General features: G+C 37.7%; 1 protein-coding gene and 1 long non-coding RNA gene across 2 annotated transcripts; both read left to right on the top strand.

Annotated features, from left to right (window-relative positions):
* MARS2 (methionyl-tRNA synthetase 2, mitochondrial) lies at positions 1–2680 on the top strand. The gene has a single exon (XM_040228865.1). It carries the CDS (start codon positions 85–87, stop codon positions 1924–1926), a length of 1842 nt encoding a protein of 613 aa, XP_040084799.1. The 5' UTR covers positions 1–84; the 3' UTR covers positions 1927–2680.
* Positions 2681–4297: 1617 nt separating this feature from the next.
* LOC120854657 lies at positions 4298–13020 on the top strand. The gene is made up of 2 exons (XR_005719036.1): positions 4298–4519; positions 6500–13020. It is a non-coding gene; the product is annotated as an uncharacterized LOC120854657 (long non-coding RNA).
* The last annotated feature ends 10438 nt before the right edge of the window (positions 13021–23458 follow it).

The raw sequence follows: 23458 nt of genomic DNA, 5'->3' as shown, positions 1-23458 counted from the left end.
GCGGGAGGGGCGGCGGAGGGCCGGAGCTCGGGGCCGGACTTCATTGGCTTTCTGGCCGGAAGCGGCGGTGCGGCCCGGCTGCGCATGCGCCCCTCACACGTGCTTCCAGAACGCCCCCTCCGCCGCTTGAGATCCGCGGGCGTCATGCTGCGAGTTTCTGCCTTCCGGCTGCTAGTACGCAGGGGGCCGAGTAGGGTCTCGCTCTCGGAGGACTTTAGTTTACGCCACTACAGCTCGGGCCCTCTTGGTGTCCGCGACGATATCCGCGACTCGCGCGCCTACTTTACCACACCCATTTTCTACGTGAACGCCGCGCCGCACATCGGGCACCTGTACTCCGCGCTACTGGCGGACGCCCTGTGCCGACACCATCGCCTCCGAGTTCCCAGTGACGCCGCCACGGGATTCTCCACGGGTACCGATGAGCACGGTCTGAAGATTCAGCAGGCAGCCGCCGCCGCGGGCCTGGCTCCGTCCGAGCTGTGCGACAGAGTCTCTGCCCAGTTCCAGCAGCTTTTCCGGGAGGCTGACATCTCTTCCACCGACTTCATCCGCACCACCGAGGCCCGGCACCGGATAGCTGTGCAGCATTTCTGGGGGATGCTGAAGGCTCGGGGTCTTCTCTACAAGGGCCTCTATGAAGGTTGGTATTGCGCCTCCGACGAGTGCTTCCTGCCTGAAGCCAAGGTCACCAGGCAGCCAGGCCCGTCGGGGGATTTGTGTCCTGTATCTCTCGAGAGCGGACACCCGGTCTCCTGGACCAAGGAAGAAAACTACATTTTTAGGCTTTCCCAGTTCCGGGAGCCGCTCCAGCAGTGGCTGCGGGGCGACCCTGAGGCCATAACACCGGAGCCATTCCATCACACAGTCCTTCAGTGGTTGGAGGAGGAGCTGCCGGACCTATCGGTCTCTCGAAGGAGTAGCCACTTGCACTGGGGCATTCCGGTGCCCGGGGACGATTCACAGACCATCTACGTATGGTTGGATGCTTTGGTCAACTACCTTACTGTAATTGGCTACCCAAACGCAGAGTTCAAATCTTGGTGGCCGAACACCTCTCATATCATAGGCAAGGACATTCTCAAATTCCATGCTATCTATTGGCCTGCCCTCCTCTTAGGGGCCGGCATGAGCCCACCACACCGCATCTATGTCCACTCCCACTGGACAGTCTGTGGTCAGAAGATGTCTAAGAGCTTGGGTAACGTGGTGGATCCCAGGACTTGTCTTGACCGCTATACGGTGGATGGCTTCCGCTACTTTCTTCTTCGGCAGGGCGTCCCCAGCTGGGATTGTGATTACTATGATGAAAAGGTGGTTAAGTTGTTGGATTCCGAGCTGGCAGATGCTTTGGGAGGTCTCCTGAACCGATGTACTGCCAACAGGATCAATCCTTCTGGGATCTATCCGGCTTTCTGCACTACTTGCTTTCCCAGTGAGCCAGGCTTGGTGGGGCCGTCAGGTCGTGCTCAGGCAGAGGACTACGCTCTAGTGAGCGCAGTGGCCACTTTGCCCAAGCAGGTAGCAGACCACTACGATAACTTTCAGATCTATAAGGCTCTGGAGGCAGTGTCCAGCTGTGTCCGGCAGACTAACGGCTTTGTCCAAAGGCATGCGCCATGGAAGCTGAACTGGGAGAGCCCCGTGGATGCTCCCTGGCTGGGTACTGTGCTTCATGTGGCCTTGGAGTGTTTGCGAGTCTTTGGAACTCTGCTCCAGCCTGTCACCCCAAGCCTAGCTGACAGGCTGCTGTCTAGGTTGGGGGTTTCTTCCACAGAGAGGAGCCTTGGAGAGCTCCATTTCTTGTCTCGATTCTATGGACATCCATCACCTTTTGAAGGGAGGAGACTGGGACCTGAAACTGGGGTCTTGTTTCCAAGACTGGATCAGTCTAGGTCCTGGCTGGTAAAAGCCCACAAGACCTAGAAACTCAGTTCTTATTAGCTTGTTGTCAAAAAGTAAATTTGTTATTTTCTAATTTTTTGCATTTTCAGGGAAATTATATTAATGCTTTTTAAAGTGTTGCATCAAATGAGCACATAAGTAATGTCCCTGTGAAAAGAGGTTTGATAGCCTTTCAGGAGCCTACTCCCTACTCTTCAGTTCTGTGTCCATTAACCACTGTCCTTTGTACCCCAGTGTCTCTGAGATGTCTCCAGGGGTAAGAGACAGCTTTGCTGATACTATTTCTTCTTATTGTGTACCTCCGTCCAAACCACAGTTATTTGCCCAGACTACCTCTCATGGCTTGTTTTTCATTGGCCTGGCCTCTGCTGGGCAAATTAATGAGAGTGGGGGTTGGAGGCCCCCTACCTCAGCTTTTACTTTGTTATGTATGTTGAGTCTCCTGTTGAAAACATTGTTTCATTAAACCTTTAAAAATCTGTTGTCCTAGATTAGATGATTTTTGCCTATGTTTATTTTTAATTCTTAACAATTTTGACTCCCAGTTTTGCTAGTTAATTTTCCAGTAGTTGTGCTTTGTACCATTATACTTTAACCGGTAGATGGCTCTAGTCTCACATATTTAATTACCCAACGAGGTTTCAGAATATTTAAAATAAATTTTCTGCTTTGTAATTTTGTATAATTTAAAGAAAAAATTTTATTTTCTTAAAATAAGGATAACTGCAGTCACTGCTGTTTTACAGTAAGCAATAAAAAAGAATCAAAATCCTCATTTCAGACTACTGAAAAAGGACATTCACTGCATTAGATGTTTAGTCAGTAACTATCACATGTGTTTGGATCATGGTAAATTATAAAGCTCTCCTGATTTACTTGGTATGTTAAATTTTTTTTAAACTTTTAATAACATTAGGTTTACAGGTGTGATTTAAAAAATCTGTAGAAAGTTCAGAAAGGTAATCTTTGCTTTATATTTCTTGGTCTTAATTTTGTTATCCACATATATAATTTACCTTATATGATTTCTTTTGGTCAATCAGTATGTATAATACAGCATAGAAATTGTGGAATAGCTATTATAAATTTAATACATTTACTTTCAAGTAGTTTTTATTATTTCTTTTGCTCCTTTAACTTATTAAAGTTTAAAAGTTTTCTAAGTACCTTATTCAGATCAGTTCTGTTGCGTTTGTTGAAGGTGATGGTGAAGGGAGGAAATGAACTGTGCTCCAGGAATCTCAAACTGGACTTAGGGATCTCTCCGAGGCTCCATAAGAGAACATCATAGAGAAGATGTTAAGGTATCAATTTATACAGTGACTACAACATAGTAAGCCAGCATTATTTGCCCAGACTACCTCTCATGGCTAATCTCATAGGTGATTAGACAGCTAGGGCAAAGTTTAAAATGGGAACTTGCCTTGAGATATCCATTCTAAGCATGGTAGCAAGCAGAGAGAGCTCACTATGAAGTAAACTATTGTGCTAGTAGTTCTCCCAGGTTTATTCTGGGTGCTACTGTTCAGCTTCAGTTTCTATTTATTAATTAGGGTAGTGAGAGATTTCTGGTTGCTTGGAAACATTGCTTAGAAAAGAATGCTTGAAGGCATTCTAAGGGTGGAAGGACCATTTCTACCAGTGTTCCTTTAGATCCTCCTTATTCTTCATAATGGAATCTTGGGCTTTCCATAGGACATATTCCAATTATCTGCTGGGATTACTAGGGTAGATTACTGGGACCTAGGATGGCATATAACATCTCTTGGGGCTGGAGAGCAGAGCAGTGAAAGAGATGGGATGTTTACATGGATGAAGGAAAACAGACTTGGAAAGCAGTGTTACCTCTGCCTTTGTAGTGCCATTGTAAGTCTTACAGCCCCTATCATGAATGGGGGGACAGTGTCTTTCACTGGAATGGTCTTTGCTATGGCCTAATAAGCAGAGACATTACTTTGCCGACTAAGGTCCGTCTAGTCAAGGGTATGGTTTTCCCAGTGGTCATGTATGGATGTGAGAGTTGGACTATGAAGAAGGCTGAGCGCTGAAGAATTGATGCTTTTGAACTGTGGTGCTGGAGAAGACTGTTGAGAGTCCCTTGGACTGCAAGGAGATCCAACCAGTCCATTCTGAAGGAGATCAGCCCTGGGATTTCTTTGGAAGGAATGATGCTAAAGCTGAAACTCCAGTACTCTGGCCACTTCATGCAAAGACTTGACTCATTGGAAAAGACTCTGATGCTGGGAGGGATTGGGGGCAGGAGGAGAAGGGGATGACAGAGGATGAGATGGCTGGATGGCATCACTGACTCGATGGACATGAGTCTGAGTGAACTCTGGGAGTTGGTGATGGACAGGGAGGCCTGGCGTGCTGTGATTCATGGGGTCACAGAGTCGGACACGACTGACTGAACTGAACTGAATGCTAGTTAGTACACTGCATCTTAGCTTGCTGGGTGTTAATGGAGTTCCGTTTGTGCAGTCTTGTCATTTGTGTAGGCACTTAAGTTCTACCAGAGTGTTTGTGGTAGTAGAGGACACAGGAAAACAGGGGGAGCCAAGAGGAAAGGATATAATTATTACAGAAGACAGGATATTTTGAGTGAAGAAATGTGGTAAGTTGGATAGGACTTATTCTGCTGTGATATGGAAGATGAACCAGTTAGATTCTCTGCAGGAGGCAGAATAGGTAAAGCAGGGATTCTTTGAGTACTGAGTTGGTATGTTCAGTTTGATTCAGCAGTTTAAGAGTGGCAAGTAGAGGATAGGTGAAACTTAAAACTGGAAGGCATGCACTTCTAAGAGAGTACACCTTAACCACTTTGTGGGAAAAGATGATAAACTTGTATGTAGACTTCTAAGAATTTCCCTGTTCCAGAACTGCTAACACCTTATCTGGCATCTTGTGGATTCCTTGACGAGAAAGAAGTTTCTCCCAATATTACCCTAAGGCTCTCAAATATTGATATTCGGGTATTTTTGGAGGCAGTGTTGCAGGAGGTGGTAAGAGCACTGATCAGGTGTTCATGGAATGTCATGTTAAAGTATTAATAAGCTGTCAGCTCAGAAGACTACAGTCTACTATGAAGTCATGCAAGAAGTTGTGGGCAATGTATATATGGCACCATTGTGTATTAGAGGGCTATTCTACAAGTGAACTCACAGATAGGCACCTCAGAAGTCAGAAGACCTATGGCTATATGAGGATCAAGAATAGGCAGGAACAAGAAATAGTTACAGTCTCATTTCATTGAAATCTCACACTTATTCTGGAAGTAGGCCTTATTATTTTTCTTGAGCACCTATGTGACTCTATAGGGACTGAGAAGAGCCTGAGGAATTGAGTATTAAGTTGATCACTCAAGAAGGCTTAGGCTGCTACATGGGCTCTCAGGTATAGACCCTTACCCTTAGGTACAGACCCCCAACCCCCCATAGCTGTATCTATTATTGGCACATAACTCTTTGGATCTGGGAAGTTCTGAAACTGAAGTAAAGCCAATAGTTGGTCAGGTTTTGGGCCTCCAACTAGGATGACATAATCATGAACTTTTGAGTAGCAGGTGGCAGTACTGAGCAATCAACAGATTGCTTCTTGGGCATTATGGCAGGGATAGTTTACTGGCTGTTTCATCCCTGAGCGCGTGGGTAGTTGCAGTGTCAGCATGCATTAGTGTAACTTTGAGTTACAGTGGGGAAGCAGCCATGCCTCTTGATTAAGACTCGGTCCATAAAGTTACTGTGTAATATTGCCTCCTGGAGGCAGTCCCCACCCCATCCATAGTTCTACCAGATGCAAAACAACTGTTCTTGCTAATGAGGTCTCGGATGCTGTAAACATTCATAGGTCCTTGTCCTCATTTTTTGCCAGAATGAATATCAGTGGATCTGAAAAGATGTGGACCTACCGGCAGTGATGTGTCTGTTTTTGCTGCAAAAGTTAACTAGCTCAGAGAGATTGCAGGGAGCTTGGGCCCAGGTGGAGGTAACCAAGATTACAAATTAGGGGGACCAGTTCTAGAACAAAGCCTTGGAGCCCCTTGCAAAACTAAGACAGTATAAAATATGTCATTTCAGCATAACACAGTTGGCCCTGCCCCTTGTTCTTCTAGGAGCTTTAGATAGGGTTGGTTAACTTCTATCAATAGGAACACACTATATTTGGAGGTTAATATTGCTGGAAGGCCAGAACAGTAACAACCAAGTTAATTAAGGTCAATTAGTGAGGATTTTTACCTTTCAAGAAGAGGGTCTTTTTTTTGAGGCAGAGGATAAGAGAATCCCAGCCTAAGCTGCTTTCTTCTATCAAGAACTACTTTCCCTTGAGGGGAAGGAAGCAGACAGTTTAGAGGTGAAATTGACTTACTTGTTTTACCCTGTATAGATCCTGTGAATTAAGAGGAACCATCTAATGGAATAGTTGACCATATTTAAAATACTTTGCTTTAGATTACATTAATTATATAAATCAGTTTCTACTTAAATTTCCATGATGAGTAAAGGGGATTGGGAAGAGGTATACACCAAGAGGATCTTCCTGTGGTATAGACAACTACAAATAATATACTCTCTACTGTGCTTCTTCTCATGTATAGCTGTTGGGAGCTTCAGCCTTACTTGGATCTTCACCAAAGTAAGGTGAGACTAGAGAAGTTCCATCCTTGGCTATGAACTGTATTTCACTCCCGTTTGGTCATGACACAGTTTATTCACCATTAGTCCACAGCTCCTTACTTAAGAACATGATGGTATGAAATGTCAGGATGTTTCAGGAAACCAAATATATGATCTGTAAGAAGAAAATAACTAAGGAGAGATGAGATCTGCCTTCACGTCATTAAGGATTTTTGGATGAAACATTTGCAGAGGGCCTAGAAGACTCACTTAGGTAAGCTGAAGGGACAGCTCTAGGAATAACTGGAAATGGATGATGCCAGTTATCTTAGTGTATGGTATGGGTAAAATGGTACTAACCTCTATGCTACCACTCTCAAGGTACATATACCCCTTCATTGGTTGACAGTTACTGGTTTATGGGATTGAACAGGAGGTGAACCTTCGAGAACTAGTTTATGATTGATACAGATATGAATCATTGTTTTATTCTCTTAATACAGTCAATAAAAGTGTGACTAATTACACATTTTCCTAATTAAAATATTTTAAAAGGATAATAACCTTTACTTTGGAACACATTAAATATGATAGTGTCAGTAGTTTGACTTCCTTTGAACTAATCTAGAAATATCTACTGGTTAAAAGGCTATAAATACTAAAAATAAAAAGTTAACAAGCATGTTACACAGTTTGGTTAATCACTAAAATAACACAACTGGAATGTATTTCTTCTTAGCCAGATGAAATGTTAAAGAACTCAATTCAACAGAAGACAGGAAGGTGAAAAAAAGAGCAAAGAAAAATGAAAAATATGGTAAAAGAAAACCCATAATGGCATGGCAGAAATAAATACAAATATATTGGTAATTAAAATATCATAGGATGGACTTTCTGTCGAAAGGAAGCAATATTGAAGCTTAAATTTTATAAGTTAGCTATATGTAGTTAAAAGATATATACTTAAACATAACAGAAAATAAGACATGAATAAACATTAGGCATATATTAACCAAAAAGAAAGCTGGCATCATAATAGTAGACAATCTATTTTGAAGGGATAATCATTACTAAAGATGAAGTGAGACTGAATATAAAAATAAAAATATACCAGTAAGTTTTAACAATTAAACTTGTATAATCTAACAGCCTCAAAATATAAAAAGTTAAAATTGAAGATGACAAGAAATGTTCAAATTTGGAAATAAATTAAACTGCCATTTGTGAGTTCAGAGAAACTAGGCAATGAGAAAGTAAAATAACTTACACTATATGTTAGTATTTCAGTCTTTAATGCTCACCACTTAGTGTATCATCATTTCTAAGAGTAGAAAAAAAATGAAAAAGTTATAGCAGGTAAGGTTTTGTGACTCTTAAAACCTTGTCTTTTTCCATGCATGCTTCTGTGAAAATAATAACTTGCTTTTTCAGTAGAAATGCCAACAAATATACCTGTTCAGTGAGTCCTTTCTAGATTATTAGAATAATCCCATGGCCATAATTTTACCAATTTTTCTGTTAATTCAATAATAAGTGAAGGTGAAGGGAGAGGACCACCAGTTCTGTGTTCCTTATTTGTGTTCTCATTTACTCTTTCCATCAACCTTAGTAAGTATTCCTTTAACTCTGTTTAACTGATAAGAAATTGAGACACGAAAGAAGTTAAGTAACTTAGCTAAACTTATACAGTTTATAAAACAAGCCTAGACTCAAACTTGTTTTAGTGCCAGAGCCTCAGCACCATCCTTAACACCAACACCACAACAATCTCTGAGTGTATACTGAGTGTATATTGTGAGGAAGAGGAAATAGTAAAATCAGATCCAAAGATCTGAAAATGAAAAGTCTAAAAAAGAACACTTAATTGAAATACATTAATCAGTGTTTCAAGATGAGTTAGTTCTTGATAGCTAGATTATGAAACATACAAGTGCCCAAAAAGAAACCTAGGAAAAATACTTACCTTATAATGAAATATATTCCTTTTCTTGCTTTCAATACTTTCCTTTATATATGCTGCTTATGTGTATTGGTGTAAATGGTTAAAAATTTTAATAACTCTATAATCTCTTTTTTTCTTTTTCCTTAAGATTATTGTTTCTTATTTTCAGAAGAGTGTTCCAAATTTTTGAATCCAACAGTTCTCTAAGTGAAAGTATGTTGTCATAAATTCATGAATCCAAGTATTTAAAAATAACATTTTACTAATTAATACTTTATACATTTATCTCTAAACATGAAAACATGGCAATATTCAAGTTTTATTTGAATTAACTATTATAGTAATAAAGCCAGAGAATTTTATTAGAGGTCATACTGAAACTTTTTCATTTCATACATACAGTTTTAATACAAATGAACTTATTAAAAGACTCATCTACTTACTAACAATTTAAGTTGTATGACTTTACTGAATATTTATTACTATATTCTTATGACATCTTTCCTAACAAGCTTGCAGGAACCAGATTAAATGCCCTTGACTCCAGTTACTACCAAAGCAAATACCACCCTGTTAGCTAAAATGCCACATACTGGATAACTACTGGTAAATTATATCTGACGTATGTCACATATGCCAGTCAAGACGTGTTTTAACTTCTGCAAATTCTATATAGACTTTATTATGAATTTCATAAAGAACACTGTCATGTTTTACTTTTTTAATGAAATGTAGCTAAAGTTGGACATGGGCTACACCTTGAAGAAGTTTAGGATGAAACCTATGTGTATATAGGTCTCTTGGTTATCATCTAAATTGTATATTAAAGTCCTTGTTATCTTGGAAGCTAGGAACAGCTACATCTTTATGTTATGTTTTAAGTAATTTCTTCCAAATGCTTTAAATTCAGACTATCCAGTCCCATAGTTAGCAAGGCATGATGGGTACTTTTCCAGTATTTGCATGGTAGATTATGAATTGCTAATAGAATCAGAGTGAAATATTATAAAAAGTATCCTACATAGTCTACATAATCTACATTCTTAAGATTACCATTAAAATTCACTTACTAAAGGAATTTACAAAATCTTTCCTAATGCAAAGAATCTTCAGTCTTGGTAAATTCAAGTTATTGCATTAACTCTTTATATTTAAATTATTATAAAACTTATTCTATGGAAACTCCCTAAATTTTTAAAAACAGAAACTTTTTAGTCCTGAGTTCAGTTTCATTTTACAACTCATTACTGGAATGTGATTAAATAAATGTTACAGTGTCTAAGAAGCCCATTTTGGTATTATAGAAGAAAATTGTTAAGTACTAAGATAAAATGAATTGTTTGAAAATATGTATGGTTAATTGCATGAAAGTTGATGGTTGGACGTTCACACCATTTTAAGATTTGAAAGGAGTATTTTTTGCTGAATATAATAGAAATATTCTTAATGTTCATGATGACATTGACCCAGTTAAAAAAGTCTATTAGTTAATAATCCTCAAAGAATAAAGTTTTTTCTTATTAAAATGTCCACATAAAAATCAGCTTCTGGAAGGTAGTTAATTCATAACAAATTTTAAGTAAAACATTTTTAGATGTAACTAACGTCATAAAATCAGTTTTCTACCCTAAGAGTATATAGCGCATCTTCCTTTTTCCATAATGTATTAAGATCATCTAAAAATGAATCTGTTAGTTCTGGGACACAAAGGATGTCCCAATATAAATGTATAACAGTTTTTACACTGTAGCTAAGTGTGGAAACTAGGAAATCACCCTAATCTCAGACAGAAAAAAAAAAAAAAGGAAAAATAGTGAAAACTTACTGCTTAACTAGTGAAGTGTGAAAGAGACTAACCAAATTCAACCAAGTTATCAAAACCCATCATCGGTAAGTCTGTAGAGGTAGATGTTTTAAATATTCAGTATGTGAGGACAGGTAAGTCTGAGCCTGAGTTTTAAACAAGTCATTCTCTAAAGACAGACACATAGATCGGGCACAGGCATAAAAATGTATTTGTAAACATAGGATTGTTGCTGAGTTTATTTTCAGTTTTCTTTCCGCATAGACATTAGGATATTAAATGTGTTATTTTATTGAGAACTATTCTCATAAACAATTGGATATTGCCTGAATAAAATAATCCTAAGGTTGATTTTATAGGGTAGGAAAAATTTACATCTATTAGTATCTTTTAAAAAATAGTTTGCATAATAGGAATATTACTAAGGGTTTTAGGAAGTTTCTTTTATGTGTTGTTAAAAGTATGTTATAGAAGTGGATATTGTGTAGCTTTCTTTGCTTTGGTATCAAAGTTAAGACATTTTGAAAACTAAGATCTTAAATATGACTAGCAAGAAACACACTGAAAGTATTAAAAATAATCTCAAATTGTTACTGTATACTTTAAAATTGTTATACTTTAGATTTTTTTCTCCAAAACAAAAAAGATATGCTTTTTTAGGTAATACTTTTTATATTAATTAAACATTTCCTTTATGTACTGTCATTGGTTGTTTCAGAACTATGAGGCTAAGTTTTAGTCTTCTTAGTTCATTTTTATATCATGACTTATAATGAAAAGGACATGATAATTAAAAGCTAAAACACTGATCTCATAGTTATTAAAGCTGCTTTTGCTATCATGGATATGTTATATTAGCTATAAAATAAGAGGAAAACATCACAATTTAAATGGAACAGGTTTTTTGGGGGGATACATTAACACTACCTGCATTTTAAAAATATTTTATATCTGAAGAGAAAGATGAAGTAATGTAATCTTTACAGAATTTAGTGAATGCACTGTGGAAATACAGGAAAACATTTTGGCAAAGAGCACATTTGCCTACAATATATTACCTAAGAAAAATACCAATGTAAATCTGTTTTTGAAGCAAAATGCAATTATTCTTGGACTCTAGAAAGTTATTAAAGTTTTAGAAAAAAATGCTTTGGTGTATACTAAATAGCCTGAATTATAAATATGGTATTAAAATGTATACTGAAAATACAAGACAAGTGGAGTATTAGATTGTTTCATGATTTTTTTTTGATTAGGGCTCTAATTATAGAACACTGGACCATAACAGCATGCTTTCAAAATTAATGTAGGAAAATAAAATATTCTCAATAGATGGATTGGCCTTTGGATGTGTCAGAGTATCTTTGTATTATTTATTCTATAACTGTGCTATATTATATCTTATTCCTAAACATAAATATTTTAGCCCAGAAACATTTTGGTGAAATACTCCAAAAATATATACATCAATGGTGGTTCATTATTCTTTATGAGACAGGGTTAAAAAAAGTTAACTCGTTATAACTGGGTTTTCTTTCTAATATATAAGAAAGTTTTAATATATAATTAAAAAAATATGTAATTCTTACTCTTTCCTAATAGAGGTGCAAACCAACTCTAGTTATTTGAGTGGACATGAAATTAAAATAGTGAAAAAAAAAGACTCCTAGCATTGTGAAATCAAATGTAAATAAATGCTATAATAAATTTCCATGTAGTCAGTTTAAATATTGCTTATTTATGTAATAATTTCTATTTTTATTATTAAAAAGAATATAATGTTTTTGCAGAAGAAAATTGGGATATATATTAAACAGGCAGCACTTAGAGAAATTGCCATGGCCATTTTTTAATTTAAAAAGTTCTACTTAGTGTGGTGTTTTTTTAATAATAAATTTTTCTAATCTGTAAAAGCAGACAATCAAGCTTTGTATTTAAAAGGTGAAAAATAATGTTATGGTTAAGTTTTACTTAGTTCAAGTTAATGTTTTGAAAGTCCAGAAATCTCACAAACTAAGACCTAAATGAAAGATACAAAGGAATATTGACAGTGTCACTGTGTTAAAAGAAAAATGTATTGAATTGTACATGATATATGCAGTGAATGCTTATACTTGCTAAGATGCTATAAGAACCCTTATACTTCTCATATGAATAACAAAAGACGGCAAAAAGTAGATATGGAGATACCTTTAAGTATATTTAAGAATAGTGTCAACTTTAGCCATAGTAATTGATATAAAATACATGGTCATATGAAAGATTTCCAGATATTATATATACAAATTGTCTATATATTAATATCTGGCAAAATTTCTAATGTAAACCTAGAATTTGAAAAGTTTTATCAAAAATATTTAATGTAAGTAGAATATAAACAAACCTAAGTATAATGAAAACAAAGTAATGTGGAAGCTAGAATCTTCTATAGATATCTCCCTAATAAGATAGTTTTTTTGAATTTATCTTATTGCAACAAATGACTTGTTCCTATGTATATTCTATATATATGCCATGCTGTGTCTAAAAAATATAAAACATCTGGAGTAAAACTGTAAAATCCAAACACCAAAGATGTTTTTAAGTGGTTGTATATGACATCATGTGGATAAGAGCCAGATGATGACCAAACTTTTCAAACTTTATCAAGATACTTGTTCTATATATATAACTTTTGTTCTGTTTGTTACAGATTATAAATCTGTGTTATTTAAGTGTGTGTGAATTAATAAAGGAAACCATGATTTTATCCTGTACTTCCAGTGTTCTGGCTACTAAGATTTTTTACCTCCCTTAAAAAAGCAAAAACATTTAACCTTAGGCACATCAAAATCCTTCATATATGTTACCAGACCACACATGGCTCTAGTTGTTTTCTATTACTGGATAAAATAGTTATCCGAGACTCTACTTAACAGAATCAGTGGAAGAAGGTGGAGTAAGAATTGAATCCTCTGCTCTGATATCTTTTCTAGGATGAAAGTGTGGGCTTCGAGAATATCGATCGAGGTTTCAAACCTACAGATGAAGGTTGAGAAAGCTTCTTCTCACAGAATGTAACCTTGGTTCCTATTAAGAGATTTAAAGAAAATTAGGGTTTTATGCATAGTAAATGGCTCTTATTTTATTATTACCAAAGGGAAAGATTTTTAAAATAATATTAACGGGGCCTGGATTCTGAGGAGAGAAAGGTGTACTTTAGGAAATTCCCATGAGAGAGAGTAGGCTATTTTATAACCTGCTTAACTGGAAGGCATCCTAGGGCTATAAAAAACTGCAAAGGACCTGAGAATAGCCATATCTAGTGGCATTTCTAAATTATTATGTTATACTTCCTTCTTTGTGCCAGCCCTGAACTTTGGTAAAGATTCGTTTAAAAAAAAAAAAAGACACTGATATACACAATTAGAAGGCAGATCCTATGATTTAGAAAGTGACTATCTAGAGAAAACCAGATATTAGTAAACTTTTGTATTAATGGAGTAACATCCTACTGTTAAGTAAAATATTCATGAATAGACTGAGTTCCAACAAATGATTTTTATTTCATCCACTGCTGAACATAGGACTACTGGAGATACTGCTTTGCTCAATACACTTGAAAATATAAAAACTTTAGCTAAGGCATCTCTTAATGACTAAATGTCTACTTCAGAGCATTAGTGTTTAGCCCAATCCTTTTGTCTAAAAAGCTCTTCTTTGCTTTGCCTTTAGATATTGTTGTTCAGTTGCTAAGCCATGTCTGACTATTTGTGACCCAGTGAACTACAACACTCCAGGCTTCCCTGTCCTTCACTATCTCCTGGAGTTTCCTCAAACTCATGTCCACTGAGTCAGTGATGCCATCCAAACATCTCATCTTCTATCTTTCCCTTCTCCTGCCCTCAATCATCTTTCCCAGCATTAGGGTCTTTTCCAATGAGTCAGCTCTTTGCATCAGGTGGCCAAGGGACTGGAGCTTCAGCTTCAGCATCAGTCCTTCCAATGAATAGTCAGGGTTGATTTCCTTTAAGAATGACTGATTTGATCTTTTTGCTATCTAAGGGACTCAAGAGTCTTCTGCAGCACCACAATTTAAAAGTATCTATTCTTTGGTGCTCAGCCTTCATGGTCCAACTCTCACATCTGTACATGACTACTAGAAAAACCATAGCTTTGACTATACAGTCCTTTTCCTTTAGATGATTTGAATTTAAATGTGATTCAGAGCTTCCCAGGTGGCATTAGTGGTAAAGAACCCCTTGGCCAATGCAGGAGACACAAGACACTGTTCATCCTTGGGTCGGATCTCTTGGAGGAGGGCATGGCAATGTGCTCCAGTATTCCTGCTTGGAGAAATCCCATGAAAAGAGGAGCCTGATGGGTCGCAGAGTCAGACATGACTTGAAGAAACTTAGCAAGCATGCACATTGTGATTCAAGAAGAATGGAAGCATCAAGAGCCTAAGTTTATCTCATAAAACTGAATAAAACATTGGAAGTAGCATGTAGGCTAAATCAATTGTCTAGCTTGAATGTGACCATGGAAATCGTACAGGTGTTCTAGTAGCTCTTCTAAAAGCTAGCAATTTATCTATAGTTAAGGGAAATTAAAGTTTCTAAGATAAAAAACCTCATTTCTCTAAAGAGGCATGGTTGATTATTGTAATTTCCAGGATTTGGACATACATGCCATTCTATTGACTTAAGACTGAACACATCTACTGACAATGAAACAACCTGCCAATGCTAGAATAGTTAACCATCAGGAGTAAGTCATAAAAACAATGGGTATTCTATAGCGTATCAGATCTAGATGCTTCTAGGGTCAAAAAATGTTTTCAATTGTGCAGTTACATAGAGAATTTACTCATATCACTTAAGGATACTTTGTGAAGGTACGAAATAGTCTTCTAATCAGAAACGTATTTATAAAGAATTGTAAAATAAATGAAAAGATATTAGGTTGGTGCAAAAATAATTGCAGTTTTAGATTTAACTCTTGTCATTTGATATTGGAATATATACTTAAATAAATGTGATTATGTTATACATCATTTTAATGCACATTTCTCGCTTTAGTTTTTTTGCTAATGACTTATTACTTGCTGTTTGCTTTATATTTATTTCAGAGTATAGAAAGGATGTTATACAAAAAGCAAATTCGAGTGATTTTTCGCTCGAGTTCAAAATGGATGGAGACAACTCTCAACATCAACAACACATTTGTCCCTGGAATTGCTAACAAACGTACAGTGCAGTGGTGTTTCAAGAAGTTTTGCAAAGGAGATGAGAGTTTTGAAGATGAGGAGCATAGTGGCCCACCATCAGAATTTGGCAATGACCAACTGAGAGGATCATTCAAGCCAATCCTCTTAACAACTACACGAGAAGTTGCTGAAGAACTCACTGTTGATCATTCCACAGTCATTTGGCATTTGAAGCAAACTAGAAAGGTGAAAAACTCCTTAAGTAGGTGTCTCATGAGCTGACCAAAAATAAAAAAAATCATAATTTCAAAGTGTTGTCTTCTCTTATTCTACACGACCAACAAACAAACAGTTTCTTAATCAGATTGTAACGTGTGATAAAAAGTGGATTTTATATGGCAACCTGTGATGACCAGCTCAATGGTTGGACTGAGTAGAAGCTCTACATCACTTCCCAAAACAAAACTTGCACCAAAAAAAGGTCATGGTCACTGTTTGGTGCCAGTCTGATCCACTACAGCTTTTTTTTTTAGTTCTTAAATTTTTTAATTGGAGGATAATTACAATATTGCAGTATAGCTTTCTGAATCCCGGCAAAACCATTACATCTGAGATATATGCTCAACAAATTGATGAGATGCACTGAAAAGCCACAACTCCCACAGCTAGCATTGGTCAACAGAATGGGCAATTCTTCTCCATGACAATGCCTGAATACGTGTTGTACAACCAACGCTTAAAAAGTTGAACAAATTGGGCTATGAAGTTTTGCCTCATCCACTATATTCACCTGACCTCTCGCCACTATAGTCACCTGACTTCTTCAAGCATCTCGACAATTTTTTGGAGATATCAAAAGCACTTCTGATACCAGCTTCCAAACCAGCAGGAGTTTTGCTGCTTCCAAACCAGTTTTCAAAACCAGCAGGAGGCAGAAAATGCTTTCCAAGTTCATCAAATCCCGAAGCACAGATTTTTACACTACAGAAATAAGCAAACTTATTTCTTGTTGGCAAAAATGTGTTGATTCTAATGGTTCCTATTTTGATTAATAAAGATGTGTTTGAGTCTAGTTATAATGATTTAAAATTCATGGTCCAAAACTGCAATTATGTTTGTACTAACCTAATAGTTATCAAAATAAGTGTTGTGATTTCAGTGATATTAAGCTATATTTAACTGTGGGCACTGTTAGAATTTTTGAGCTAAGGAGACTTCAGTAGGCAATTATGATAGTGATCCATTTATCTTGGAATAACACATTCTATTAGTATAAAAATTGGGCTTCCCTGGTGGCTCAGTGGTAAAGGGTTTGCATGCTAATGCAGGAGCTGTGGGTTCAGCCTCTGGTCCAGGAGGAAGGAAGGAAAGTAGAGAAGGTCCCTGGAGAAGGAATTGGCAACTCACTCCAGCAGTCTTGCCTGGAGAATCCCATGGACAGAGCAGCCTAGTGGGCTAGAGTCCATGGAATCACAAAGAGTTGGACACGACTTAGCAACTGAAAAACAACATCAGTATCAACAGTAGCATGAGTTTGGTACTTGTCATTAGGATATAAAAAACGATAACTAGGAAACTAGAGCCTACTATACACAGCGAAGTAAGTCAGAAAGAAAAACACCAATACAGTATATTAACACATATATATGGCATTTAAAAAGATGGTAACGATGGCCCTATATGTGAGACAACAAAAGAGACACAGATGTAAAGAACACTGTTGGACTCTGTGGGAGAAGGCCAGGGTGGGATTATTTGAGAGAACAGCATTGAAACATGTATACTATCATATGTGAAACAGATCACCAGTCCAGGTTCGATGCATAAGGCAGGGTGCTCAGGGCTGGTGCACTGGGATGACCCTGAGGGATGGAATGGGGAGGGAGGGTCAGGATGAGAAACACATGTACACCCATGGCTGATTCATGTGAATGTATGGGAAAAACCACCACAATACTGAAAAGTAATTAGCCTCCAATTAAAAAAAAAAAAAGATAACTAGAATAGCTCTTATCCCCAACAGCAAACACTACATGGAGGGTCTATACAAAGACTAGCAATTGCCTTGTTCAGTTGCTAAGTTGTGACCAACTCTTTGTGACCCCATGAACTGCAGCACTCCATGGTTCCCTATCTCCTGGAGTTCACTCAAACTCATGTCCATCGAGTCAGTGATGCCATCCAGCCATCTCATCCTTGGTCATCCCCTTCTCCTCCTGCCCCCAATCCCTCCCAGCATCAGTCTTTTTCAATGAGTCAACTCTTCACATGAGGTGGCCAAAGTACTGGAGTTTCAGCTTTAGCATCAGTCCTTCCAATGAACACCCAGGACTGATCTCCTTTAGAATGGACTGGTTGGATCTCCTTGCAGTCCAAGGGACTCTCAAGAGTCTTTTCCAACACCACAGTTCAAAAGCATCAATTATTCGGCACTCAGCTTTCTTTATAGTCCAACTGTCACATCCATACATGACTACTGGAAACACCACAGCCTTGACGAGATGGACCTTTGTTGGTAAAGTAATGTCTCTGCTTTTTACTCTGTTGTCTAGGTTGGTCATAGTTTTTCTTCCAAGGAGTAAGCGTCTTTTAATTTCATGGTTGCAGTCACCATCTGCAGCTGATTTTGGAGCCGAAGAAAATAAAATCTGGCACTGTTTCCACTTTTCCCACATCTATTTGCCATGAAGTGATGGGATCAGATGCCATGATGTTAGTGTTTTGAATGTTGAGTTTAAGCCAGCTTTTTCTTTTTTTTAATTTTATTTTTCTTAATATATATATTTTATTGAAGTATAGTTGACACGCAATGTTTCAGATGCACAGCAAAGTGATTCAGTTATACATACATATTATTTTTGAAGTTATTTTTCATTATAGGTTATTACAAGATAGTGACTACAGTTCCTTGTGCTAGAGTAAACCTTTGTTGCTTGTTGCACATCTATTTTTTAAAATTAGGAATCTAACATTCTATTCATAGTAAGTCAAACAAGTGGAATCAAAATGTCATAAATTTCTTAGGCAAAAATATGTAAGTTTTCTTATATATTAACATTATATATATATATGTATACAAAAGCTTTTCTACTACGCTTGATAAAGGCTTGAGAAAGAACATTAAAAAAAACAGAGATGGAGAAATTGGAAAATATAAACTAAATGAAATGAGAGCACTGAATATGAAATAGAAAAAGTAAAACAAACTAGATAAAAGTAAAAGATCATCATATAATCTAGTTGTTTTTAAACATGGTTGCTCATTAGAAAGATATCTAGAGTCCTGGCAAAAGAAAGAGCAATACCAGGGCATTTGTATTTTCCAAAACTTTCCAGGATAATTCTGATATGCATCTGAATTTTAAAAAGTGATTACAGGTTTTATTATTACATGGTAATTTTGGTGATATAGAGTTCTATTACTTTTGTGTTGACCAATCGTGTTACAATGGTACTGAGTGAGTAATAGTTACATAATCACAATCGTAAAAGATATTTTATCAGTTTTCACAATCAATAGCCAGACAAAAAATTAGTTAATTAGCTAATCATGGGAACATGATTAACCTAACAATACAAAATAATTACATAAACAATTTGGGTGGGTCAAGTAGACTGATGTAAGTAGAAATGCATACATGCACATTTTCATCTGTCCAGCCTGTCTATATCTCTTGGTTAGTGCATTAAATCCATTTACATTTAAGGTAATTATCAATATATATGATCCTATTACTGTTTTCTTAATTGTTTTGGGTTTATTTTCTGTAGGTCTTTTCCTTCTCTTGTGTTTCCTGCCTAGAGAAGTTCCTTTAGCATTTGTTGTAAAGCTGACTTTGTGGTGCTGAATTCTTGCAACTTTTGCTTGCCTGGAAAGCTTTTGGTATCTCCATCAAATCTGAAAGAGAGTCTTGCTGGGTAGAGTATTCTTGGTTATAGGTTCTTCCCTTTCATCACTTTAAATATATAGATATGCCATTCCCTTCTGGCTTGTAGTTTCTGTTGAAAAGTCAGCTATAGCCTGATGGGAGTTCACTTGTGTGTTGTCATTTTTGCCTTGTTGCTTTTAATATTTTACCTTTAACTTCTGTCAGTTTGATTATTATGTATCTTGATGTGTTCCTCCTTGGGTTTACACTGACTGGGACTCTGTGCTTTCTGGACTTGGTTGACTATTCCCTTTCCCATGTTGGGGAAGTTTTCAGCTATTCTCTCTTCAAATATTTTCTCATTGTCCTTTCTCTCTCTCTTCTTCTGGGACCCCAATAATGCGAATGTTGGTGCATTTAATGCTGGCACAGAGGTCTCTTAGGCTGTCTTCCTTTCTTTTCATTCTTTTTTGGTATATTCTGTTCTGCAGCAGTGATTTCCACCATTCTGTTCTCCAGGTCATTTATCCATTCTTCTGCCTCAGTTATTCTGCTACTGACTCCTTCTATTCATCTCTGTTTGTTCTTTAGTTCTTGTAGGTCTTTGGTAAACATTTCTTCATCTTTTCCATTGTTTTCCTGAGATCCTAGATCAAGTTCCTTATCATTACTCTGAATTCTTTTTCTGGAAGGTTGCCTATCTCCACTTCTTAGTTGTTTTTCTAGGGTTTTTATCTTGTCTCTTCATCTGTGATATTCTGCTTTTTCATTGTGGGTAACTTCCTGTAAGGTGGTTTTCATTTTAGCCACTGTGGGACTATGTTTATTCGTGTTTCTTCTGTCTGCCCTCCGATGGAGGAGGCTAAGAGGTTGTGTAAGCTTTCTGATGGGGACTGGTGGTGGGAAAAACTGGGTCTTGCTCTAGTGGACAGGGCCTTGCTCAGAAAAGCTTTAATCTAATTATTTGCTGATAGCTGATTACCTACTATCTCTGGTACTTGATTATCTACTATATCTGAAATCAGATTGGTTATATTCTTTGCAGCCAAAGATGGAAAAGCTCTATACAGTCAGCAAAAACAAGACTGAGAGCTGACTGGCTCAGATCATGAACTCCTTATTGCCAAATTCAGACTCAAACTGAAGAAAGTAGGGAAAACCACTAGACCATTCACATATGACCTAAATCAAATCCCTTACAATTATATAGTGGACATGATAAATAGATTCAAGGGATTAGATCTGATAGAGTGCCTGAAAAACTATGGATGGGGGTTCATGACATTGTACAGGAGGCAGGGATCAAGACCATCCCCAAGAAAAAGAAATGCAAAAAAGGCAAAATGGTTGTCTGAGGAGGCCTTATAAAGAGCTATGAAAAAAAGAGAAGCGAAAGGCAAAGGAAAAAAGGAAAGCTATATCCACTTGAATCCAGAGTTCCAAAGACTATCAAGGAGAGACAAGAAAGCTTTCCTCAACAATCAATGCAAAGAAATAGAGGAAAACAATAGAATGGGAAAGATTAGAGATCTCTTCAAGGAAATTAGAGATACTAAGGGAACATTTCAAGCAAAGTTTGGCTCAATAAAGGACAGAAAAAGTATGGACCTAACAGAAGCAGAAGATATTAAGAAGAGTGGCAAGAATACACAGAACTGTACAAAAAAGATCTTCATGACCCAGATAATCATGATGGTGTGATCACTCATCTAGAGACAGACATCCTGGAATGTGAAGTCAAGTGGGCCTTACGAACAAAGCTAGTGGAGGTGATGGAATTCCAGTTGAGCTATTTCAAACCCTGGAAGATGATGCTGTGAAAGTGCTGCACTTAACATGCCAGCAAATTTGGAAAACTCAGCAGTGGCCACAGGACTGCAAAAGGTCAGTTTTCATTCCAATCCCAAAGAAAGGCAATGCCAAAGAATGCTCGAACTACTGCACAATTGCACTCATCTCACATGTTAGCAAAGAAATGCTCAAAATTCTCCAAGCTAGGCTTCAACAGTATGTGAACTGTGAACTTCCTGATGTTCAAGCTGGATTTAGAAAAGGCAGAGGAACTAGAAATCAAATTGCCAACATCTGTTGGATCATTGAAAAAGCAAGAGAGTTCCAGAAAAACATTTACTTCTGCTTCATTGACTATGCCAAAGCCTTTGACTGTGTGCATCACAACAAACTGTGGAAAATTCTTCAAGAGATGGGAATACCAGACCACCTGATGTGCCTCCTGAGAGATCTGTATGCAGGCCAGGAAGCAACAGTTAGAACTGGACATGGACAACAGACTGGTTCCAAATAGGAAAAGGAGTATGTCAAGGCTGTATATTGTCACTCTGCTTATTTAACTTAAATGCAAAATGCAAAATGAGAAATGCTGGGAGGGATAAAGCACAAGCCAGAATCAAGATTGCCGGGAGAAATATCGATAACTTCAGATATGCAGATGACACCACCCTTATGGCAGAAAGTGAAGAAGAACTAAGAAGCCTCTTGATGAAAATGAAAGAGAGTGAAAAAGTTGGCTTAAAGCTCAACATTCAGAAAACGAAGATCATGGTATCTGGTCCCAACACTTCATGGTAAACAGATGGGGAAACTGTGGAAACAGTGACAGACTTTACTTTTTTGGGCTCCAAAATCACTGCAGATGGTGACTGAAGCCATAAAAGTAAGATATTTGCTCCTTGAAAGAAAAATTATGACCAACCTAGACAGCATATTAAAAAGCGGAGACATTACTTTCTCAACAAAGTTCTGTCTAGTCAAAGCTATGGTTTTTCCAGTAGTCATGTATGGATGTGACAGTTGGACTATAAAGAAAGCTGAGTGCCAAAGAATTGATGCTTTTGAACTGTGGTGTTGGAGAAGACTCTTAAAGAGTCGCTTGGACTGAAAAGAGATCCAACCAGTCCATCCTAAAGGAAATCAGTCCTGAATATTCATTAGAAGGACTGATGCTGAAGCTGAAACTCTAATACTTTGGCCACCTGATACGAAGAGCTGACTCATTTGAAAAGACCCTGATGCTGGAAAAGATTGAAGTCGGGAGCAGACAGGGATGACAGATGATGAGATGGTTGGATGGCATCACCGACTCAATGGACCTGAGTTTGAGTAAACTACGGGAGTTGGTGATGGCATGCTGCAGTCCATAGGGTTGCAGAGTCAGACACTGCCAGGAGCCAGCGTGAGGAATTTTACCCGTGACAAGGTCATGCGGCAGAGCTCTGATGGCAAGGCTAATCAGACCTCAGGTTTTCCCCCTGGAATTTCCCGAGCATCCACCCCCCCAAAAATAAGAATCTGCCTACTTTTCCACTCTTCTAATATTCTCTGGAAAAAATCAAATCAGGGCTTTAGTCTTCTGCATTTGAAAGGGATGTTTCAGTTAAAACCCCTCTGATAGCTCTCTAGCTTGCCTAACAGGTTCCCCTGGACCTCTTACAGCTTGTGAATTGCTTACAGGCCCCCAACCACGAGAGGCACAGAGCTTAAAGCATCTTAAGATACAGAGCCTTTTCTAAAGAGCTAAAAATAATATTGGTGACAGGTTTTCACTGTTGATTCAATGATTGCCGCCAGACCTCCATATTCTTTATCTTTTAGGCACCTGGGAGGATGTTAATCAATGTAAATGGGATACAGAAAAAGATATATAGTAGTTTTGATGTTAGCAACACTAGACTTTTGAGTTAATTACTTTTCTCTTTGTTATATATCACTGCACTCCTCTTGTGTCCTTGCTATGTAAGAATGTAACTTTATTTAGTGCTTTCTGAGAGTGGAACCAGACTTTGGGAAGATCAACACAAATAAGTCTTCTGGTTGACAAACCCTTATCAGAAAAAAAAAGCTGTAAAATGTTAATTGGCCCTTTTGGCCGGAAGATGATGTAAATTACCTAAGACTTGTGTATACAACTAGGTATGCAGAGAGAAAAGCCTGGTTTTGATAAGAGTCTGGGCTGCTAACACTGCATAATTTTGTATTACCCATTGATCTCTATGTACAATCAAAAAGGTATAAAAGGCCTTTCTAGACAATAGAGGCCGGGGCCAGTCGCTGGACTGGTTTCCCCTGTGTCTCCTCTCTAATTTCTGGCTGAATTCCCATCTGGGGCGTGGAGGCCCA

This window comes from Oryx dammah, unplaced genomic scaffold (genome assembly GCF_014754425.2).
Source record: "Oryx dammah isolate SB20612 unplaced genomic scaffold, SCBI_Odam_1.1 HiC_scaffold_27, whole genome shotgun sequence".
NCBI classification, from domain to species: domain Eukaryota; kingdom Metazoa; phylum Chordata; class Mammalia; order Artiodactyla; family Bovidae; genus Oryx; species Oryx dammah.
Note: the sequence above shows the minus strand (reverse complement) of the source record. Positions and strands in the feature narration are given on the sequence as shown.

What these genes read in the sequence shown, in the direction of transcription:
- MARS2 (XM_040228865.1), top strand. Translation starts at nt 85, where the DNA reads ATGCGCCCCTCACACGTGCTTCCAGAACGCCCCCTCCGCCGCTTGAGA.